General features: G+C 37.1%; 1 protein-coding gene across 1 annotated transcript in view; it reads left to right on the top strand.

The window, feature by feature from the left end:
* Positions 1 to 18,224, top strand: part of LOC131346873 (complement C3-like) — a 34,897-nt gene that overhangs the window by 2,056 nt on the left and 14,617 nt on the right. Inside the window, exons 2-23 of the mRNA XM_058380599.1 lie at positions 382 to 577; positions 2,068 to 2,236; positions 2,497 to 2,573; positions 2,760 to 2,848; positions 2,983 to 3,065; positions 3,145 to 3,232; positions 3,791 to 3,893; positions 4,023 to 4,143; positions 4,248 to 4,363; positions 4,576 to 4,722; positions 5,102 to 5,299; positions 5,476 to 5,667; positions 7,794 to 7,949; positions 8,133 to 8,262; positions 11,785 to 11,856; positions 12,060 to 12,251; positions 12,525 to 12,642; positions 12,744 to 12,835; positions 12,934 to 13,073; positions 15,330 to 15,536; positions 15,767 to 15,830; positions 15,993 to 16,079. Coding sequence (XP_058236582.1) covers positions 382 to 577; positions 2,068 to 2,236; positions 2,497 to 2,573; positions 2,760 to 2,848; positions 2,983 to 3,065; positions 3,145 to 3,232; positions 3,791 to 3,893; positions 4,023 to 4,143; positions 4,248 to 4,363; positions 4,576 to 4,722; positions 5,102 to 5,299; positions 5,476 to 5,667; positions 7,794 to 7,949; positions 8,133 to 8,262; positions 11,785 to 11,856; positions 12,060 to 12,251; positions 12,525 to 12,642; positions 12,744 to 12,835; positions 12,934 to 13,073; positions 15,330 to 15,536; positions 15,767 to 15,830; positions 15,993 to 16,079 — 2,837 coding nt within the window. The remainder of the gene's footprint in view (positions 1 to 381; positions 578 to 2,067; positions 2,237 to 2,496; positions 2,574 to 2,759; positions 2,849 to 2,982; positions 3,066 to 3,144; positions 3,233 to 3,790; positions 3,894 to 4,022; positions 4,144 to 4,247; positions 4,364 to 4,575; positions 4,723 to 5,101; positions 5,300 to 5,475; positions 5,668 to 7,793; positions 7,950 to 8,132; positions 8,263 to 11,784; positions 11,857 to 12,059; positions 12,252 to 12,524; positions 12,643 to 12,743; positions 12,836 to 12,933; positions 13,074 to 15,329; positions 15,537 to 15,766; positions 15,831 to 15,992; positions 16,080 to 18,224) is intronic.

The raw sequence follows: 18,224 nt of genomic DNA, 5'->3' as shown, positions 1-18,224 counted from the left end.
AATTGAGAAATTTTTCAGAATCTTCCTAGGGCCCTATGCACTCAGTCACTTTTTTCCCTTTCTTATGGGGTCCCGTCTGCCACAGCTACCAAATGCAGAAGGCTGAACTATTGATTATATTGATTATGCTGAGAGAGAGAGAGAGAGAAAGAGAGAGAGAGAGATTTTTCTTGTGTGGTGGTGACACAAAGTCAAAAAGCCTCTTAATCATTAGCCATAATTAAGAGAATGTGCCCCTTTTTTTAAAGGAATATCTGTGGGACTCTAACATGGAATCACCCTAAACGGCAACTATTTTACTCTACAGTTAGTACACGTAATGTTAAACTATTAAAATTAATTAATTAAAACTGAAAGCCTTTTTCCTCTTTGTCATAACAGCTATGTCATGGTGGCCTCGAACCTGCTGCGGGTGGGAACCCCTGAGAAAGTGTTTGTGGAAGCTCAGGATTATAGTGGAAGTAACATCCCTGTGAGGATCAGAGTAAAGAATTACCCACAGAAAACTTCAGAACTGACATCTCAATCTGTCGTCCTCACTGCTGATAACGACTACCAGGCAGTTGCTGACATAACGGTACACACACACACACGCACAATTTATGCACTCCACTTTTCAAGTGTTTCATTTGTCATGACGCAATTAACATGTCATATTCCATGGACATCATTGTTGGCCAAGCTGCCATACAAAGCATGCACTCATTATTATTATTGTGCATAATTATTATTTATAGGTGTGTCAAGTACTATGTTGGCTATACTATTAGACGTTGTTTTATGTGATTTTGTGAAAATGGCCAAGAGGAAGGAGCTGTCCTCTTCAATCAAAGAGGATCCTGACAAAATGGCTAAAAGTAGGCAGTCGGTTTCGGGTATTTTGCTCATGTATTGGATTTGAAATGTGACACAATCCGAAGAATTATTGCAAAGCACCGTGACATCGGTACTGTGCAGAATGTAAAGCACTGCGCTGTGGCCGATAAAGGAAGACTTTTGACCAGAGGATGCAAATCATCTCAGTGTGTGACCCCTTCTGAACAGCTTCCAAGGTCCTGTATGAGATGTGCAGTGGTCAGAGCCTCCTATTTCAACTCTCACCGCATGGCAATGATATTAGAGGCTAGACTAAGAGGTTGCGTAACAGTAAATAAACCATTTATTAGTTCAGTTAACAGCAAAAATGTCACGTCTTTGCTAAAGAACATAGGGACTGGGTTGTGGAAGTTTGGAGCCATGTTCTGTGGTCATCTTGCTTGGGATGATATCAGATATGATCTTAGTAGACGTGGTTAGAGCCGAAACCAAATACATTCGTGTCAACGTTAAGCAGAGCGGAAGAAACATGATGGTATTTGGAGGCATGTCTGCTCCAGGAGCTTTTTGGTGCAAAAAGGACCGATACGTGCACATTTTGCAGGACATACTGTTGCTGAGTATGGAGGTATCTTTTTGTAGATCGAATTTGTATTGTCCAATAGGAAAACGACGCCAAACACATCACGCGCACAAGGAAGGCACTCCTTGCTGCCCAGCATTTTGAAGTTCTCAAGTCCCCTTATCATAATCCCTTTGAAAACCTTGAAAATCATGAATCTGAATTGTTATTAGTCACGCAGGTCATCTATTGAAACTTTGAAGAATTTAAGGAAGCTTGGAAAGAAATTAAGGTTTCAGCAGATGAATTTTTTGCATTAAACCCATTTAATTCAGATAAACTTTTTAAAAATGAATAATATCTTAAGCATGAATATCAATAATTGTATTAAATAAATAACCATTAATTATTACTTTAATAATAAAAAATGTAATTTTCATCAATGTTTAAAAAAATAAAATAACAGATACCGAGCTATGCTTCAATTTTTTTTAAAATTCACTGTTAAAAGCATTGTTTTACAACCTCTCTTTTGTCCAAACAACAAAAATTGGAGGTATATATAAAGACATAAAAATATTTTAGAAATGTGGTCAAACACACTGAAACACAATGGATATGTCAGATATCTTATTCATTTCTATAGTTATTGTAGACTAAAATATGTGCGTAATTTTCCTTTGGTTCAGATTCCTGACAATAAGGGCTTCTTTAGTGATGACCCACTGGAGAAGCAGTATGTGTATCTGCAGGCAGAGTTTCCTTCTAAAGTGCTCGAGAAAGTGGTCCTACTATCATTTCAGTCTGGCTACATGTTCATTCAGACAGACAAGAGCATCTACACACCGGGAACAACAGGTAAAGCAGTCTGGACTCATTGATGAAATATTAACTGGACTGTAATGTGGTCAAAAGCTAAAACTACAATGCAGGATGCTTTCCAAGTGCATTTGAAATCAACACATTAACACATTAAACATTTTCACCAAAACAAATAAATTAATAGAAATGATTTTTTTTGTTCATTCATTCATTCATTCATTCATTCATTCATGTGGCAGAAATCATGTTCAGTCTGGGTATCCTAATATAAAGCAAATGAATACTTTTTGTTCCAGTTTTTTACAGAATCTTCCCAATGACTCCTGATCTGCAGCCTGTTGAGAAGAGTGTAGGAATCTATGTGGAGATCATAGTAAGTGCTCAAACAACTCAGCTGGGGTTTTATGCACTCAACGGTTTCTAGCAGTTTCTATTATTTCATCATGATGTAAAAATATTGTATATTCTGATTTTCTGATCTGCTTATCCTTTCATTATGTATTTTCTGAAAGACTTCTGAATGATATGACAAGTTACTTTTTTCTTTTTTCCCCCCAAGAATCCTCATGGAATCACAATTAACAGTGACACATTCTTTCCTAAGGAAGGGACCATAACAGGGTCATACAGCATCCCTGAAGTTGCCAAGTTAGTCCACTGCATTAATGCTTCTGATATGAAGTGTTAGAAAACAGTCATTACTAATTGAATTACGTTTGCACTTATTATGTTGTTATACTTCAGATTAAAACATGTTAACATTTTCTTTTTCATTTTTACAGACCTGGAATATGGAAAATAGCAACATGGTACAAAAACAGCCCACAGAAGAACTTCACTGCTGAATTTGAAGTTAAAGAATATGGTAAGATTCATAATTCGACTACAAAACCACCCTACTTTTGGTCTACGTGTGTGTTTACATGTTGCTTTTCACTTTGCAGTGTTACCGAGCTTTGAGGTAGCATTAAAACCATCCAAACCTTTTTTCTATGTGGATGATAACGAACTTACAGTTGATATAACTGCCAAGTAAGTAGAACATGACAAAGACATCAAATTATGTTAAATGAAAATCATTTTGCAAGTGCGGTTGCAGTGAGGGTTAAATAAGGAAAACAAAACTCATTTACTGCTTTGGTAAAATACAGAGAGGCTCAGTGGTGTGATGAAGCAAAGTTAATGTTACAGTTACCAGAAGATGATATATTGAGATATTCCAAAAAGACATTTAGACATTAACATGTGGGAGCTTCACTATAAAAGTCCCTGTGATAGAGCTGTCACTTTAGAAATGTTAAGGTATTATAACAAGAACAGTAATATAATCCTGTACATTGCAGCTGTACTGCTGTCAGAGTCACTGTTATAGAAAATGAATCATTAGTCCTGCTTAAGTGTTTGTTTGAACCTGTCCACCTGTTCACCAAAAAATAAGCAAATTGGTTTCAACAACGTATAAGCTGCCTTAATGTATGTTAGAAAGACTTTATAAGAATTTATTGTAATTAATAATATTTAAATACTAATATTACTAGTTTTAACTGGGCCAACTAAGTGTATAATCTAACTTTTGTTAATTATATGAAGGTACCTGTTTGGAAAAGATGTGAATGGTGTTGCATTTGTGGTGTTTGGTGTTAAGACTAATGACACAAAAAACACTCTGTCTGCCTCTTTAAAAAGAGTAAAGGTAAGTTCCACAGCTTTTTAATATCTTTGTCTATCACTTTCATGTTCAAGCTTGTCATGTGCAGAAAATGTCAGGGACAATTGGACATCACTACTACTACTTATGTGTAGTATTTTATGTTGCATATAGATCATTGATGGAGAGGGACAAGCCGAGGTCACTAAAGATATGATCCAGCGTTCCTTCCCTAATATTCCTCAGCTGGTCGGAAGCTCTTTGTACATTTCAGTCAGTGTTTTAACTGAGACTGGTAAGACCCAGTGTGTGTATGTACAGTATGTTGATCTACAGTCGCACTTTACATAATGCAATCTGACTCGTTTTAGCTGTCATTTATCATTAATATTATTTCAGGTAGTGAAATTGTTGAAGCAGAGAAAGGCGGCATTCAAATTGTGACATCACCCTACACCATCCAGTTCAAGAGAACCCCAAAATTCTTCCATCCTGGAATGTCTTTCGATGTCACGGTATGCATACCTTTATAGCTCCTTATAATCTTAGAAAAAGATAAATAATTTAATAATGTGCTGGAGCACTAGATAATAAGTGTAAATAATTAACATTGGTGTGTTACAATTATTACATTTGATTTGTACTTTTGAGTTTTATGTAGCATATCTCACTAATAAGAACTTTAATTACACCAATTAAAATTTATGTCTGATCTGGATTTGAAAAGGTTTATGTGACCAATCCAGACCAGTCACCTGCTGAAAATGTGAAGGTGCTGGTCAAACCTGGTGACGTAAAGGCTGTAACCATGAGTAACGGCATGGCCAAGGCCACAGTGAACACCCAGGGTGGAGATAAGACTCTACAAATCACTGTGAGTCATATAAAATAGGGTTTTAACCAATGTGAATATTTCATGACTGTTTATTAACTTGTGTTTATGCTATAAAAAAGAATTATACAAGAATTGGAATCACATGGAAACATAAGACTTCAAACCCCCAGCTTATAAAACATCATAGGCCAAACTGGTTGAACTAGTAAACCATCTTTTTCAGTTGCTAAGTTATTTTTCAGTTTCCCTTTTAATTGACTAAGCTGATCAGTACATGTTTGCCCTACGTTAGAATTATTTGACTGGTATTTTGGAAGCTGGTGGATGGATCAAGATCAATTTTTCTACATTGGTGAATGTTCAAAGGAAGTAAATCATACTGAACATTTCAGACCTAACTGTTTTTTTATATAACCAGGCCAGAACTGCAGCCAAAGGCATACCAGATGAAAGACAAGCTGAAAACAAGATGACTGCCCAACCTTACACCACCAAAGGAGGCTCTGGCAATTACCTACATTTAAGTGTTGATGCTGCAGAATTGGAAATCAGAGATGAAAAAAACATCAATGTGAACTTCAAAAGCAGTGACCCCAATCAAGATTTAACTTATCTGGTTGGTATCTCTTACATATACATTTAAAGATCTTGGTGCTATTGTGAGGTAGTTCTGCTAGCTTGTGTAATAATAATGCAAAACCTTACCTAACCATATAACCTAACCTAACTTTAGTAACTAAAGAAACACATTGTTTTATTAAATAAAATAACTTGGGCCTCTCTTTATGTCAGATCCTTAGTAAAGGACAGATTGTTCAAGGTTATAGGTTTAAAAGAAGAGGGAACTCGCTGGCAACTCTGCCTCTATCCATCACCAAGGACCTGGTTCCCTCGTTTAGAGTGGTTGCATATTATCACATAGGATCCTCGGAAGTTGTGTCTGACTCCATCTGGGTTGATGTGAAGGACACATGCATGGGAACGGTAGGCAATCTGATTCCTTCTCAAAGTAAATTACAATATTATACTAAATAGGATTCTATTCTTGAAAGTTCAAGAGTAAATCAGGATTATAGGGAGTCTACATATGAAAAAAAAAAACAAATTCACACAATATATAAACACTGTGTGGCCAGAAGTTTTCCCTTTACTGGAACAAATAAGCCAAAGACATATTGTCCCTGTGCACAAAGCAAGGTCTATAAAGACATGGTGTGTTAAGGTTGGAACAAGAGTGGCCTGCGCCAGAGCACTCCAGTCCAAATTGTCCTTCGATGTGATGTTTTCCAAGACTGCCTTCTACAAGGAAAAGCTTGAAGATTCTGCACAGGATCCTCATAAGCTTCACAACTTCTCTTCACTACTCAACCCCCTGGCTCCACCTGCTTCCTACTCCCTGACTGCTGAAGACTTTACCGCCTTTTATTAAAAGATTAAGAAAATCTGCCAGATCTTTACTTATGCCCTGACTACAGCTACATTATACAACCAGGATTCCCCTACTCCTTCACTGTCACATTTCTTAACCCTTGCAACAGAAGAGTTCCTTCACCTGCCCACTGAATCTAATCCCTTCCGCTATGACCTTCTGCAGTTCATCACTACAATGATTAATGTATCCTTAACATTTGTCATGTACCAAATACCTGGATCCTTCAGACTTCAGGAAAAAACAGACTGGTAACACTTCTTGTTCTTGAATGCACTGTTTATAATGAACTGTCTACCACTCACAGAACAATCTCCAAGATCCCAACCAGTCAGGTTTCAAAGCAGCGCATTCCACAGAGGCTGCGCTTTTATCTATCACTGAGAAACCACATGCTGCTAAATCGGCCAAGTCGTAATCTGTCCTCATCCTCCTCAACCTTTAGTATTTGACACAGTCAGCCACAAGCCTTGTCCACCTTCAGTAGTCTTGAAATCCATGGAGTAGTATGGGAATGGTTTTCGTCCTACCTGTAAGTTTGCTCATATAAGTTAACATGGAGGGGATCGACATCTGCTCCTCGCAGACTCTTCATTGGTGTCCCACAAAGCTTAGTACGTGGTCCATTTCTTTTCTCCCTCCATACTTTCTAGGTGAAGTTATATCCTCAAACGGGTTCTCTTACCAATGCTATGCTGATGACACTCAACTTATTCTCTCCTTTCTGCCCTCAGATACCACAGTTTCTGCTAGGAACTCAGCATGTCTGACAAACATCATAAATGATGGAACATTAGCTAAAATTTAATCCTAGCAAAACCCGAACTTCTGGTCATCCCAGGTGACTAATCCCAACATCAGGATCTTGCAATATCCCTGGACAGATCTCTGATCTTCCCTTTGGCCACTACTCACAACCTTGGGGTAAACAAGAACAATCAATTGTCTGCTCAGGTGCATGTTCCGTCTTTTCGTTGTTCTACCTCTAAACACAGTTTGACCTCTGAAAATGATCCAAAATGCAGCTGCGAGACTTGTTTTCAACTTATCTAAGTTCTCTCCTAACACCCCACTGCTGCACTTCCTTCATTGGCTTCCAGTAGCTGCACACATTAGTTTCAAAACACTGATGTTTGCCTACAAATCCAAAAATGGACCAGTACCCTCTCACCTCAAAGCTCTAATCATTCCTTACACTGCACCATGCTCCCTAATCATTCCTAGCACTGCTCAACAGCTCACTGCTCACTCATCTCTCAGGGTATAAGGAATTTATCAATTTGTCCAGTTCTGATGCTCATGTGCCCATTGTTGGTGCTTTCAACGGTGCACAGGGGTCATCATGGGCACCCTGCCTGGTCTGTGGCTATGCAGCCCCATATGTAACAAATAACACATAACGAAAAAGGTGCCATGATGAGGAGAGAATCAGTGTAATTCACTTTAAATGTGAGTGGTCGTAATGTTATGCTTGATTGGTGTATTCATTTGTTTCCCTTATTCTGCACTTGATTAGCTTGTTAGCTACCACTTTTTAGTTTAGTCAGTTTTCAGGCAATCAAAAAAATTTGGACTTGGTAGAGTGCTGCAGCAACCATTTACCCAATGGGTCAGCTAAGGAATTTGTCCAGCCCTGATGTATTTTTTTCTTCATTTTTTCTTATTATCTTCTGTAATATAGCTCAAGCTGGATATAAAAAAGAGGAAAAAAAATAAATTTGAGCCTGATGATGAATTTCAACTCATAGTTACTGGAGATCCAAAAGCCAAGGTTGGTCTGGTAGCTGTGGATAAAGCTGTCTTTGTCCTTAACAAGAATAGACTCACACAGACCAAGGTGAGTAATACCTGGCAGGGTTTTTAATTCTATTAGCAATCTTGTATCTTACAGTTTTATGCTTTTCTCTGGAGGTAAATACACAAAAAATTATAAAACAGTGTCCCAGCTAATCTAATTTCGATACAGAAAATTGTACATTGTACATATTTACATAAAATTATTTTCTATTCCCATCAAAAGATCTGGGACATTATTGAGAAGCATGACACTGGCTGTACAGCAGGCAGTGGTAAGGACAGTATGGGGGTTTTCTATGATGCAGGTCTACTGTTTGAGTCGGATAAATTAGGAGGCACCAATGAAAGAACAGGTAAAGCAAATTTATTTAAATAAAAAATGTTAAGTTTAAAACAAATATTTGAGTTAACTAAAAAGTTTTCTGAAAAACTCACCATATAAATGATTACATAATATGGCCAAAAGTTTATGGATACTTGACCATCATGCTCACATGTAGTTATGCTCCAAATTGTTGACAAAGTTGGAAGTACACTATTGCAAAGAATGCCTTTGTATGCAGTGGTATAATCAAGCATCTGTAGGATGTGCTGAACAAACAAGTCTGAACCATGGAGGCCCCACCTCGTGACTTACTGGACATAAAGGATTTGCTGCTAAAGTCTTTGGGCCAGATATCACAGCACACCTTCAGGGATCTAGTAGAGTCCATGCCTCGATGGGTCAGGGCTGTTTTGGCAGCAAAAGGGGGACCAATATTAGGCAGGTAGTCATAATGCTACAGTATGAGTAGGCGACTGGTGTCCATTATAAACTTCACACTAAGGTGTCAAATTCATGGAAAAACCTGTATTCTGCTTACATGTTTACCCTGGCCACCTGTAATTATTCAGAGGTGATAGGCTTCAGCAAGCATGGATACGTGGTGCTACCCAAGGTTGAAGAAACGTTAGCTAGCTATCTCTTCCCTTTCTCGGCAGCATGGAGAAAGCCCACACTGCTAACCACTAACAGGCCGACCTGCTTAAAGACGTGGACTGTGGCAAGGGTTTTAATCCAGAATCAATAGCTGAACTCCACCAAGCCACTGACCTTACCCTTCATGCCACAAAGCAGACTACTGTGGTTCCCGCTCATTCCTTAGGTCCACTCCCTGCGGTTGTCCCTGCCAGTACACTGCTTCAGGGCCCCAGGTATGGCGGCTTGTGTCTCTGTCAGACCATTTGGCAGCATGGAAACAGTGGGTTTTGGCACCATAGTCTTGGTGACTTTTCTATCCTATTTCTTTGACTTGACTTGAGCAAAACGGTCAATTACCATACAAGTATTTATAGTGCTGAGAATTCCTTTTTCAATTGATAGAACAGCCAAGTGATTGAGTCTGTTTTGGCCCATTGTTCACCCAAGTCATGTATGTATTTTAACTTAAATACTGCATTAGTTGAATAATAGAAAGTCATGATGTTCAGACTGTAATGTCTTAGCATTTTAACAGTTTATATTTTGTTTAGATCTATCTTTAGGCTTATTTATTTTTTTATTCTTTATTACATTAAAGTATCGCGAGTGCAGTTCTTATATATATATATATTATTTTAATATAATATATTATATTAGAACATAATAATGTGAAAGTTATTGGGAAGTTATAAAAAAGAAGTTAGTTTCTTAAAGAAAATAGGTTTGCATGAATACATATTCCTAGTTGGTTAATGATGTGGCCAGTAGCGAGTCGTTTTCAATGCGGCATAGCGGATAAATTGACTTCTATTATTACATATCAAACATATATTGATATGCATATACTCTATTAGCATCGGAGTATTGTAAAAAAGTGTTTACAGAGTTTATTTTGATTTAAAAAGGAGAAAGAAGTTGGGGAGTTTTCTATGAGTTTAAAGATTTCTTTGGTAAGTCAGTTTGCCATATTATTAGTTACAGTTACATTATCTTTGTTAAGCAGGAAAAAAACAAGATTATTTACATTTGTGAGTGATTTATGTATGTTAAAGATGTGTAACACTGTATTTGGTAAATGGCACCTAACTGTGTAATCATTTATTTAATGCAAAGTGCTCATTTCTATATAAGAGTAATGTTATATGGAAAAAACAATTGCATATCTAAAGAAAATATTCTTTATTTGAAGAATGCATGTAAAATATTTAAAACATTCAAGTTATTTGTGAAATGTATAATGAACAGTGGTTAGTTTATTTTCATTAATTAACACTTTATTATATGATGTAATAAAAGTATTTATGATTGTTTTGTGACCTTGTCTGTTCAAGCCAAGGTCAGGTTTTTGTTTTGATGTGAATTTGTCCTGGCCTTCCCTTGATTCTGAGGAGGTTTGGACTGGCGAGCCATTGAGTCTGTTCTTGGATTTTTCTGTGAAAAAAGACCAGTTTGTGAACTCTGCAAATGGTAGGAAATTGAATAGCTTTTTTTATTTACTTGGATGGAGACATTTTTTTTCTTGTTCACAGAAAGCATTTACCTTTTTTTTACTACGGACAATTCAACAACTGTTTTTTTTTTTTTTGAAGGACTGAAAAACTGAAGTTTACTAATAGTTATAACAGAAAATAAGTGGTTATATTCAAATGTATTTTTTTAGTATATTGACTATTGTGTGTGGGAAAACGTACCTTGCCGAAGAAAAAAAAAGGGTTCTGAAATCTAAAACAAAGAGAGACAACAAGAACATTTTTGGTTAACATTTGTGGAAATATAAATTGCTAGTGAACCAAATCCTCAGAGTCTGGTCTGTTTACTTTTGTTGTGGCATCTTTCTCAGCAGCAAGTCTATATTTCTGAGACACTGGTCCATAGTTAATTGCATAAAGTGAGTGCTTCACGGGCATGCTTGTCAAGAGAGTGGGGGACATACAGGCCCTTTAGCCACCCCTCCTACCTGGAGTTAGCTCCAGCTAAGGTCAAGTCTATTTTGCATCCCAGGCTGGGATACATTCCCAAGGTGCCCATCATGGTTAGCTGTCTGGTCATTTGTGAGTCTTCTATCCTCTACCCTATGAGTCAGTGGAGCAAGGGAGGCTGCTCCTATTGTGCTCTCTTTGGGCTCACAGCATTTAAATAAATCATTCAAGCATATGGCATAAGTCCTCTGCTCTGCTAGTCTGCTTTAGCAGCTGCAATAAAGGCAATCTGGTCTCCAAGCAGCACCTAGAGTATTATTTCCCGGGCCTATGAGGCACACAACGTCTTCGCCTCTAGGCTTTAGGGCTCATTCTACTAGAAGTGTTGCCTCATCCAGTGCATTGGCCAGAGATGTTCCTCTTGCTGATATCTGTGCTGTGGCAAGCTGATCGTCTCTCATCAGATTTTATAGTTTGTACTGGGACCCAACTAGTGGAACCTGTGTCTTACAGGCTAGTCAGTGTTCCGCTCCTGTAGCTGCCAATAACACTGTTACAGACCTGCAGGACAGACATCTTCTGTAATGTGGTTGCAGTCATGTAACAATACTTATGCTTGGTTACAGATTTTCAGTACTCGTTATACGCCTGGTAGAAACCATTTTCAGAAGAGTGAAGGTCTTTAGAATAGCAAAGCATGGCTAATCTGGAATGGGATGTTCAACAAGCCTATATGGTGTGATGACCAGGTGTCCATAAATATTTGGCCATTTAATTTTTGGTTTTCATTGTTAAATTACAGGGTTAGATTATGTGGACTATTTCTTAAGCCCTGTGAAATTTATTTGTTATTATAGAAATAATTGGGAGTTACAGCTGGTACAGGAAATTGACACCTTAGTATATTAAAGAGGCACAACCAAATTATGGGAAAATGGACAGGTTTAGACTTCAACTACAAGCTGTTTCATTTAAGAATTTTCTTTTTTTAATAGCTCTTGAGTGTCCTACCCCACTGAAGAGAAAACGAAGAGCAGAGAGTTTACATCAGATTACCCAAACACTGAGTAAGAAACTTGATTTTTTTTTATAGTGTTTGTGTGTTGACTTTTAACTTGCCACACACTGTCACAAAAAACAACGAGATAAGATAGATAGATAGATAGATAGATAGATAGATAGATAGATAGATAGATAGATAGATAGATAGATAGATAGATAGATTTAAATTTCTAATTGCTGATTTTTACTCTTTACCCTTTTACCTAAGTTTCTAAATACACCAATGAAAAGAGGAAATGCTGTGCAGACGGTCTGAGGCAGAACAGGCTGGGCTACACATGTGAACGGAGAGCTTCATTTATTTTGGATGGTGCAGAGTGTGTCCAGGCCTTCCTGGACTGTTGTAAGGAGATCCAAAAACGCAAGGATGAGCAGAAAGACTTGTTGCATTTGGCTCGCAGTAAGAACCCACTTTGTTATTTACTTTTGTTTGAGTTATTACAGGTTTCTACAAAGAAAGCCAGTCAAATCAGGTGACATTTTTTCAAAATGTCTTTACCTTTTTTATTTCTAGTGTTTACACAAGCATAGATGAGCTGTAATAATAATAATAATAATAATAATAATAATAATAATAATAATAATAATAATAATAATAATAATAAAAATATCCATAAGGGGCAATCTGTTTGCCTCTTGTCCAAGGCATGATTAAAAATATAAATTTGTTCAGGTGGTGATGATGATGATGATTTTATAAGCTCTGATGAAATTTTTACCCGAACAAAGTTCCCTGAAAGCTGGATGTGGAAGAGCATAGACCTGCCAGATTGTGAAAAAAACGTATCATGGTAAATGCAAAAATCCAGGATTTTTATTAGTATAGCATTCTTGAAGAAAACTGTAGTACTGGTCTGATTTTGCATTCTGCTCTTTTCCACTTTTATTATAGTGACACAAGAAGTCTCACCTTGGACAAAGACTATATAAAAAGCTCTATTACTACCTGGCAAATCCTAGCCATCAGTATTTCTAAGACCCATGGTTAGTACATTCTCTTTACAAATCTTGATGTAGAGTGATATGTCTAAAGTCTGAAACAGACACCTGCATATGAAGCATACATTTCTCTTATCATACAGGCATCTGTGTGGCTGATCCCTATGAAATAACAGTGGAAAAAGAGTTCTTTATAGATCTGAAGCTACCTTACTCAGCAGTTCGCTATGAACAAATAGAAATCAAGGCTGTTCTGCATAACTTGTCAACTGAGAAAATGAAGGTATGTTTAGTATTATCTGCAGTTTTGTTATCTACATAAAGATTTTAACTATTTTTCAGTTCATAGAAATAGGGCTGTAACTAACGATTATTTTAGGGATGCATGATATGAGAAATTTAAACCGATACCGATAACCAATAATTAAGTCCTTCTCATGGCCGATTCCGATACCGATAACCAATAAGTTCATATTTTTATATTAGAATTTTCATATAATTTCCAGTTTGTGCACCCAGGAGAATAGAAAATCTAAGCTGTACTGATGAAACTGATATTTTAGTAGCGCTGGCCTAACTGTAATAGAAAACATTAGTCCTGACTTTTTACTTCCTTTCGGAATCCTTGCTGAACATGCGTTGCAAATAACAATGGCATTGTCCTCCACTGCCAACCGAGAAAAACTTCCAGACCGGTAAAGACATGTTCACAGATGATGACCTAATGACCGCAACACAGGCTGAGAGTCACTGCAGGTTAAAGCTGCAGTCACACGCACTTGGAAAGAGGATGGATCTCGGATAAATCAGACTGATTGATTGATTTACCAGCAAGCGAACTTTATCAGATCTAGTTATTGGATTTAATTTATTTACTGGACCAAAAAAATGACGTCATTTTCACCTATATCGGCCCATAATTTATCTGTCCGATAAATATCGTGCATCCCTAGATTATTTTCATAATTGAATAATTGGGTGATTATTGTTTGGATTAATCAATGAATCGGATAAAAACACCACATTTTTAAATACCTTTTTATTTTTATTTCCAATTAAATTTACACAATGGGTGTTACAAATATGAACTTAAAATTTAAACTTTACACTTTCACAATGTTTTTTCCAGCTTTTAAACTTTTGAACTTTTAAAACTTAAACCACAAACTGTTCGTGTTTCTTAAAGAGGCAGAACTACTCGACTATCAAGTTATGATGCATTCAGTCTTCCAGAAATTTTGCATTGCATTATTCTTAATTGGTAACAAATACTGATTAAAAACAAATATTGTTTCTTTATTTTGATCAAACTGTTAATTTGACAGTACTTAACGGTCTTGAACTACAACTATTACCGCTGTTTATCATCTACATTGTGAATGAGGAGTAACGCAGCACTCTTTACACAATAAACACCGGACACTGTAAGCCTGCAGATAAAGCATTCACACAGAAGGCATGTTTGTGTCTACAAATACAAGACGCGGTGTTTAGGAATGGTTTTAAAAAGCGCCTCAGGATGTGGCATGAAGTTTCCATGACAACCTGCTACTGTAAACGAAGCTTGCAGCGCTTGCCCCACCTCTGGGGCCTTCTGATTCGTCCAATGTTCTGTGAGTGACATTGATGAGCTGCGCTGCTTGGAAAAGTTCAACGATCAAACACATTCGTATATTGCATTCATTAAAAATAATGGAAAAGGAATTAGGAATAAAACACGTTTTGTGAGAATGACCAACACATTAAGCACACAAATATGGCACATGACAAATCTGCAATAAAATTATTGTCCTGAACTTTCGCCTTCCTCTGTGATTCCCGCATGCTTCCGGTTTATGTGCTCGTTCATCAGTGTCGTGTTGCCGTGTCACTGAAGCTCCGCAAGTTACAACATTTGGCGCAGTTTAATATGAAATTCTCCCATGCCTTAGAGGACTTGGGTCACACACTTTCATTCGACATGCTTGTACTCTCCGCCGTTCTCTAATCAACAATGTCATCCGTTGACATTGCTTTTCATCATTGATTATCATCGATTTAATCGATTTGTTGTTTCAGCCCTACATAGAAACAAGTTGGTGCATTGTGTAGTTTTGCTGTGTCGCTTACAGCTCAAGGCTTGTCTAGTTGTCTTGTTTAGTGTCTGTTAGGAGTTTCTGTGCATGTTCCTTACAGATTTTATGCAGGTTCTCTGTTTAACTCCCTGGAACATACCTAGTTCGTTGAATGGGTGGGGTGTCTGGGGCAAAGTCAAAGTGTGCATGGGTATGTGCACGGGTATGTGCACAATGTTTCTTGATGGACCGATATCGAACTCAGTAGCTATTTCTGCCTCACACCCAACATTTCCAGGAGAGTCTCTGTATCCACCGCCACCATTAGCAGGATAAAACTGAATTGTTTTCTGAAGCTGTATGAATGAAACTGGTTCAGTTCAGCCACATAATCCACTTCACAACTCACACTAATGTCTGCTTTCAAACCTATTCCCTGTTTTGTCCTCACACTGAAGACATGTCATACATCCTCTTCTCACCAGGTGCGTGTGGATTTCTTTGAGACAGAGCATGTTTGTAGCGTAGCCAGCAAAAAGAAGAAACACCGTACCATAGTTAACGTTGAAGGAGAGTCCACCATTGCTATCCCGTATGTAATTATTCCCATGAAAATAGGAACCCACCAAATAGAGGTGCAGGCTGCGAGTTCATTAGTTCATGATGGAGTACGGAAACCCCTGAAGGTGGTGGTGAGTATGAGTAATTTTCTCAGACAGAATTAGTTAAATCCCTTAACAGAAAATGGGCTGAATTTTAAAGACTGGTTTTAGCTGAAAAAAGTATAAATGCATGAACTGCCTTATAGAAAAAAAATATACAAAAATAATCATACTATGAATCATCTTGTACTCATCTTGATCAGCAATCAAATGTACTGCTTAGATCAACATAAGATCAAATCTTTATTTCCTTTTCTCAGTCAGAAGGTGTGCTAACTGAACTCCCAGAACAAAATGTTGAATTAAATCCCTCTAAAGTACCTGGTGAGATCTTCTATATTCTGTACTTAATCAACAGCAAACACTTTGTGATATTTCTCTCTTTTTGTCAGCATTTATTCTGAAAATACTGATTTAAATACTGATGATTAAAAATGTTTAAATTTATTTCTGTTTCTGTTGTTCTTTCTGTGTGTTTTGGAATAGGTGGCATTCAAGTTGTGCATTTGAGGACTGATATACCACCTGGGCAGGTTCCAAACACTGATGCACACACTTACATCATGGTGGCTGGTAAGAACAAACTTAGTCAAATCAATATAGGCCAATATGGACCAATTCCAGTTTTGTCATCTATGGTCCATTTTTATGTCATCCCCATCATATACTCGTATATGGCTGTAGAGCTTTAGGTTAATCACAAAAGGATGTTATCAAGCTTGGCAGTAATGAGCCAGGCCCTCTAATTTTTTTTATTTTTTTTATCAAGAATCAGAACTTTAAAGACTTAAGGTGTTACAGGGTGTCTGAGCTATTTTTGCCTGGATAAAAACAGAAAAAAATCCCTTCTTCATATAATTATGCAAAACAAGTTTTTTAATTTATATAATTTTACCCTGTTTACTCTAACATGTGAGTCCGAGTCCCACTGCATGTTACATTACACGCATGATCTTTGTGGCCTTTTCTGATCCAGGAACATGCAGCTATGTCATCATAAGTCATCATTTAAATTGCCTGCTTACTACTAGAAGTCAATAGTGTTGATTGGCTAGCAATGTGATTTGGGTTGATAATCAGAAAGTTGGATTTCAAGCCCTAGCACTGCCAAGATGCCACTTTTGGGCCCTTGAGTAAGGCTCTTAAACCCTCTCTGCTCGGGGATGCTGCTGGGAAATTAAAAGAATTTTTACTTTAAAGTATATGTGACAAAAATAAAGGTTTCTTCTTCTATAATACTTTTGAAATAGTTCTACATATCATTCACAAATTGTTAAAAAAAAGTAGCCATACAACTAGTCAACAACAAGTCAAGAAGCTTTTATTGCTTTTTATTTTAACAGTTGGTACAGTACACAGTAAAATGAAACATCCCTCCTGGACCACAGTGCTACATAAAACAAAGAGCTACAAGAGCCAACACAGCACTAAGTACACTACACAGTATTCAATTCAATTTTATTTGTATAGCACTTTTAACAATGAACGTTGTCTCAAACAGTGGTGTAATGTAACAAAGTAAAATTACATCGTTACAGTACTTAAGTATTTTTTGAGAGTTTCTGTACTTTACTTGAGTTTTTATATTTCTGTCAACTTTTACTTTTACTTCACTACTTTTTTTTAAACAAATTGTATACTTTTACTCCGATACATTTTCTGTTCGCCATTTTCGTTACTTACTACAAAAAAAAACCTGCATCCAAATTTGTGTTAAAGGAAGTTTGTGGTTAGTGATGACTTTAGGCTATGTCTACAATTAGCTGGGTATTTTTAAAAAGGAGATTTTTAGAAATGAGATTTTTTTCTACTACATTTTTTTTATTCTGTCCACATGACTTACGTGTTAAAAATATCTTTGTCCAAATGAAAACGCAAAATGCCCTGTTAAGTGCTGTCAGGAGCATGCCTAGCCAATCAGAAGCCTAGACAAAACTTTATTACTGGTTCCGGTAGTTTAACAACAATGGCACGTCGCGTGAAAATGATACCCTAGAAAATTTTATTGTATCACTGTGTGTCCATATTACATTCCGCCCCCTCGGTTTATGACCATAATGTGTGAGTAACTGCGTGTGTATGTGCACGCATGTAAAAAGTCCAGTAAACAACGTTAACACACTCAGTAGTTCACGTAAGTCTGCTATTGCACAAAATATCTTCATAAACAAGCTGACGTCAAATCAAGGAGACCGGCGCACAGACAATGATGTCAATTCGTCAAAATCTCCGTTTCCCCCGTCCACACAACACCACTGAAAACGGTGAGTTTTGGAAAATCTTCACTTTGCAAGGAGTTTTCCAAAAACTCCATTTTCAACGACCTCAAACTGCATTTGTGGACGAAAGGCCAAAACGCAGAGAAAAGTCTCCCCTCTTAAAGATACCCAGCTACAGTACGTGTGGACATGGCCTTAGTTACAAGTGCACATCTATGGAAAAACTGATACTGTACACTTCATTACAATACAATTCACTAAGTTCTAAAGGCCTCTTCTTTCTTTCATGCAAGTCTTACTTTTTTGGTGCTGCACTTATTGAGAAGTTTAAGAAAGAAAGCACTAGAGAATAAAATTCATAATTCTCCAAATTATTACAGTCTTGCTTTTTTATGAATTTACTTCTACTTTTACTTTCCATACTTGAGTACATTCATGAAAATACTACTTTTGATACTTAAGTACAGTTTATTTCAGATACTCTAAGACTTTTACTCAA

Source organism: Hemibagrus wyckioides, linkage group LG26 (genome assembly GCF_019097595.1).
Source record: "Hemibagrus wyckioides isolate EC202008001 linkage group LG26, SWU_Hwy_1.0, whole genome shotgun sequence".
In the NCBI taxonomy this organism is placed as follows: Eukaryota; Metazoa; Chordata; class Actinopteri; order Siluriformes; family Bagridae; genus Hemibagrus; species Hemibagrus wyckioides.
The sequence above is the reverse complement of the archived record's forward strand: the minus strand, read 5'-3'. Positions and strand labels throughout refer to the sequence as shown.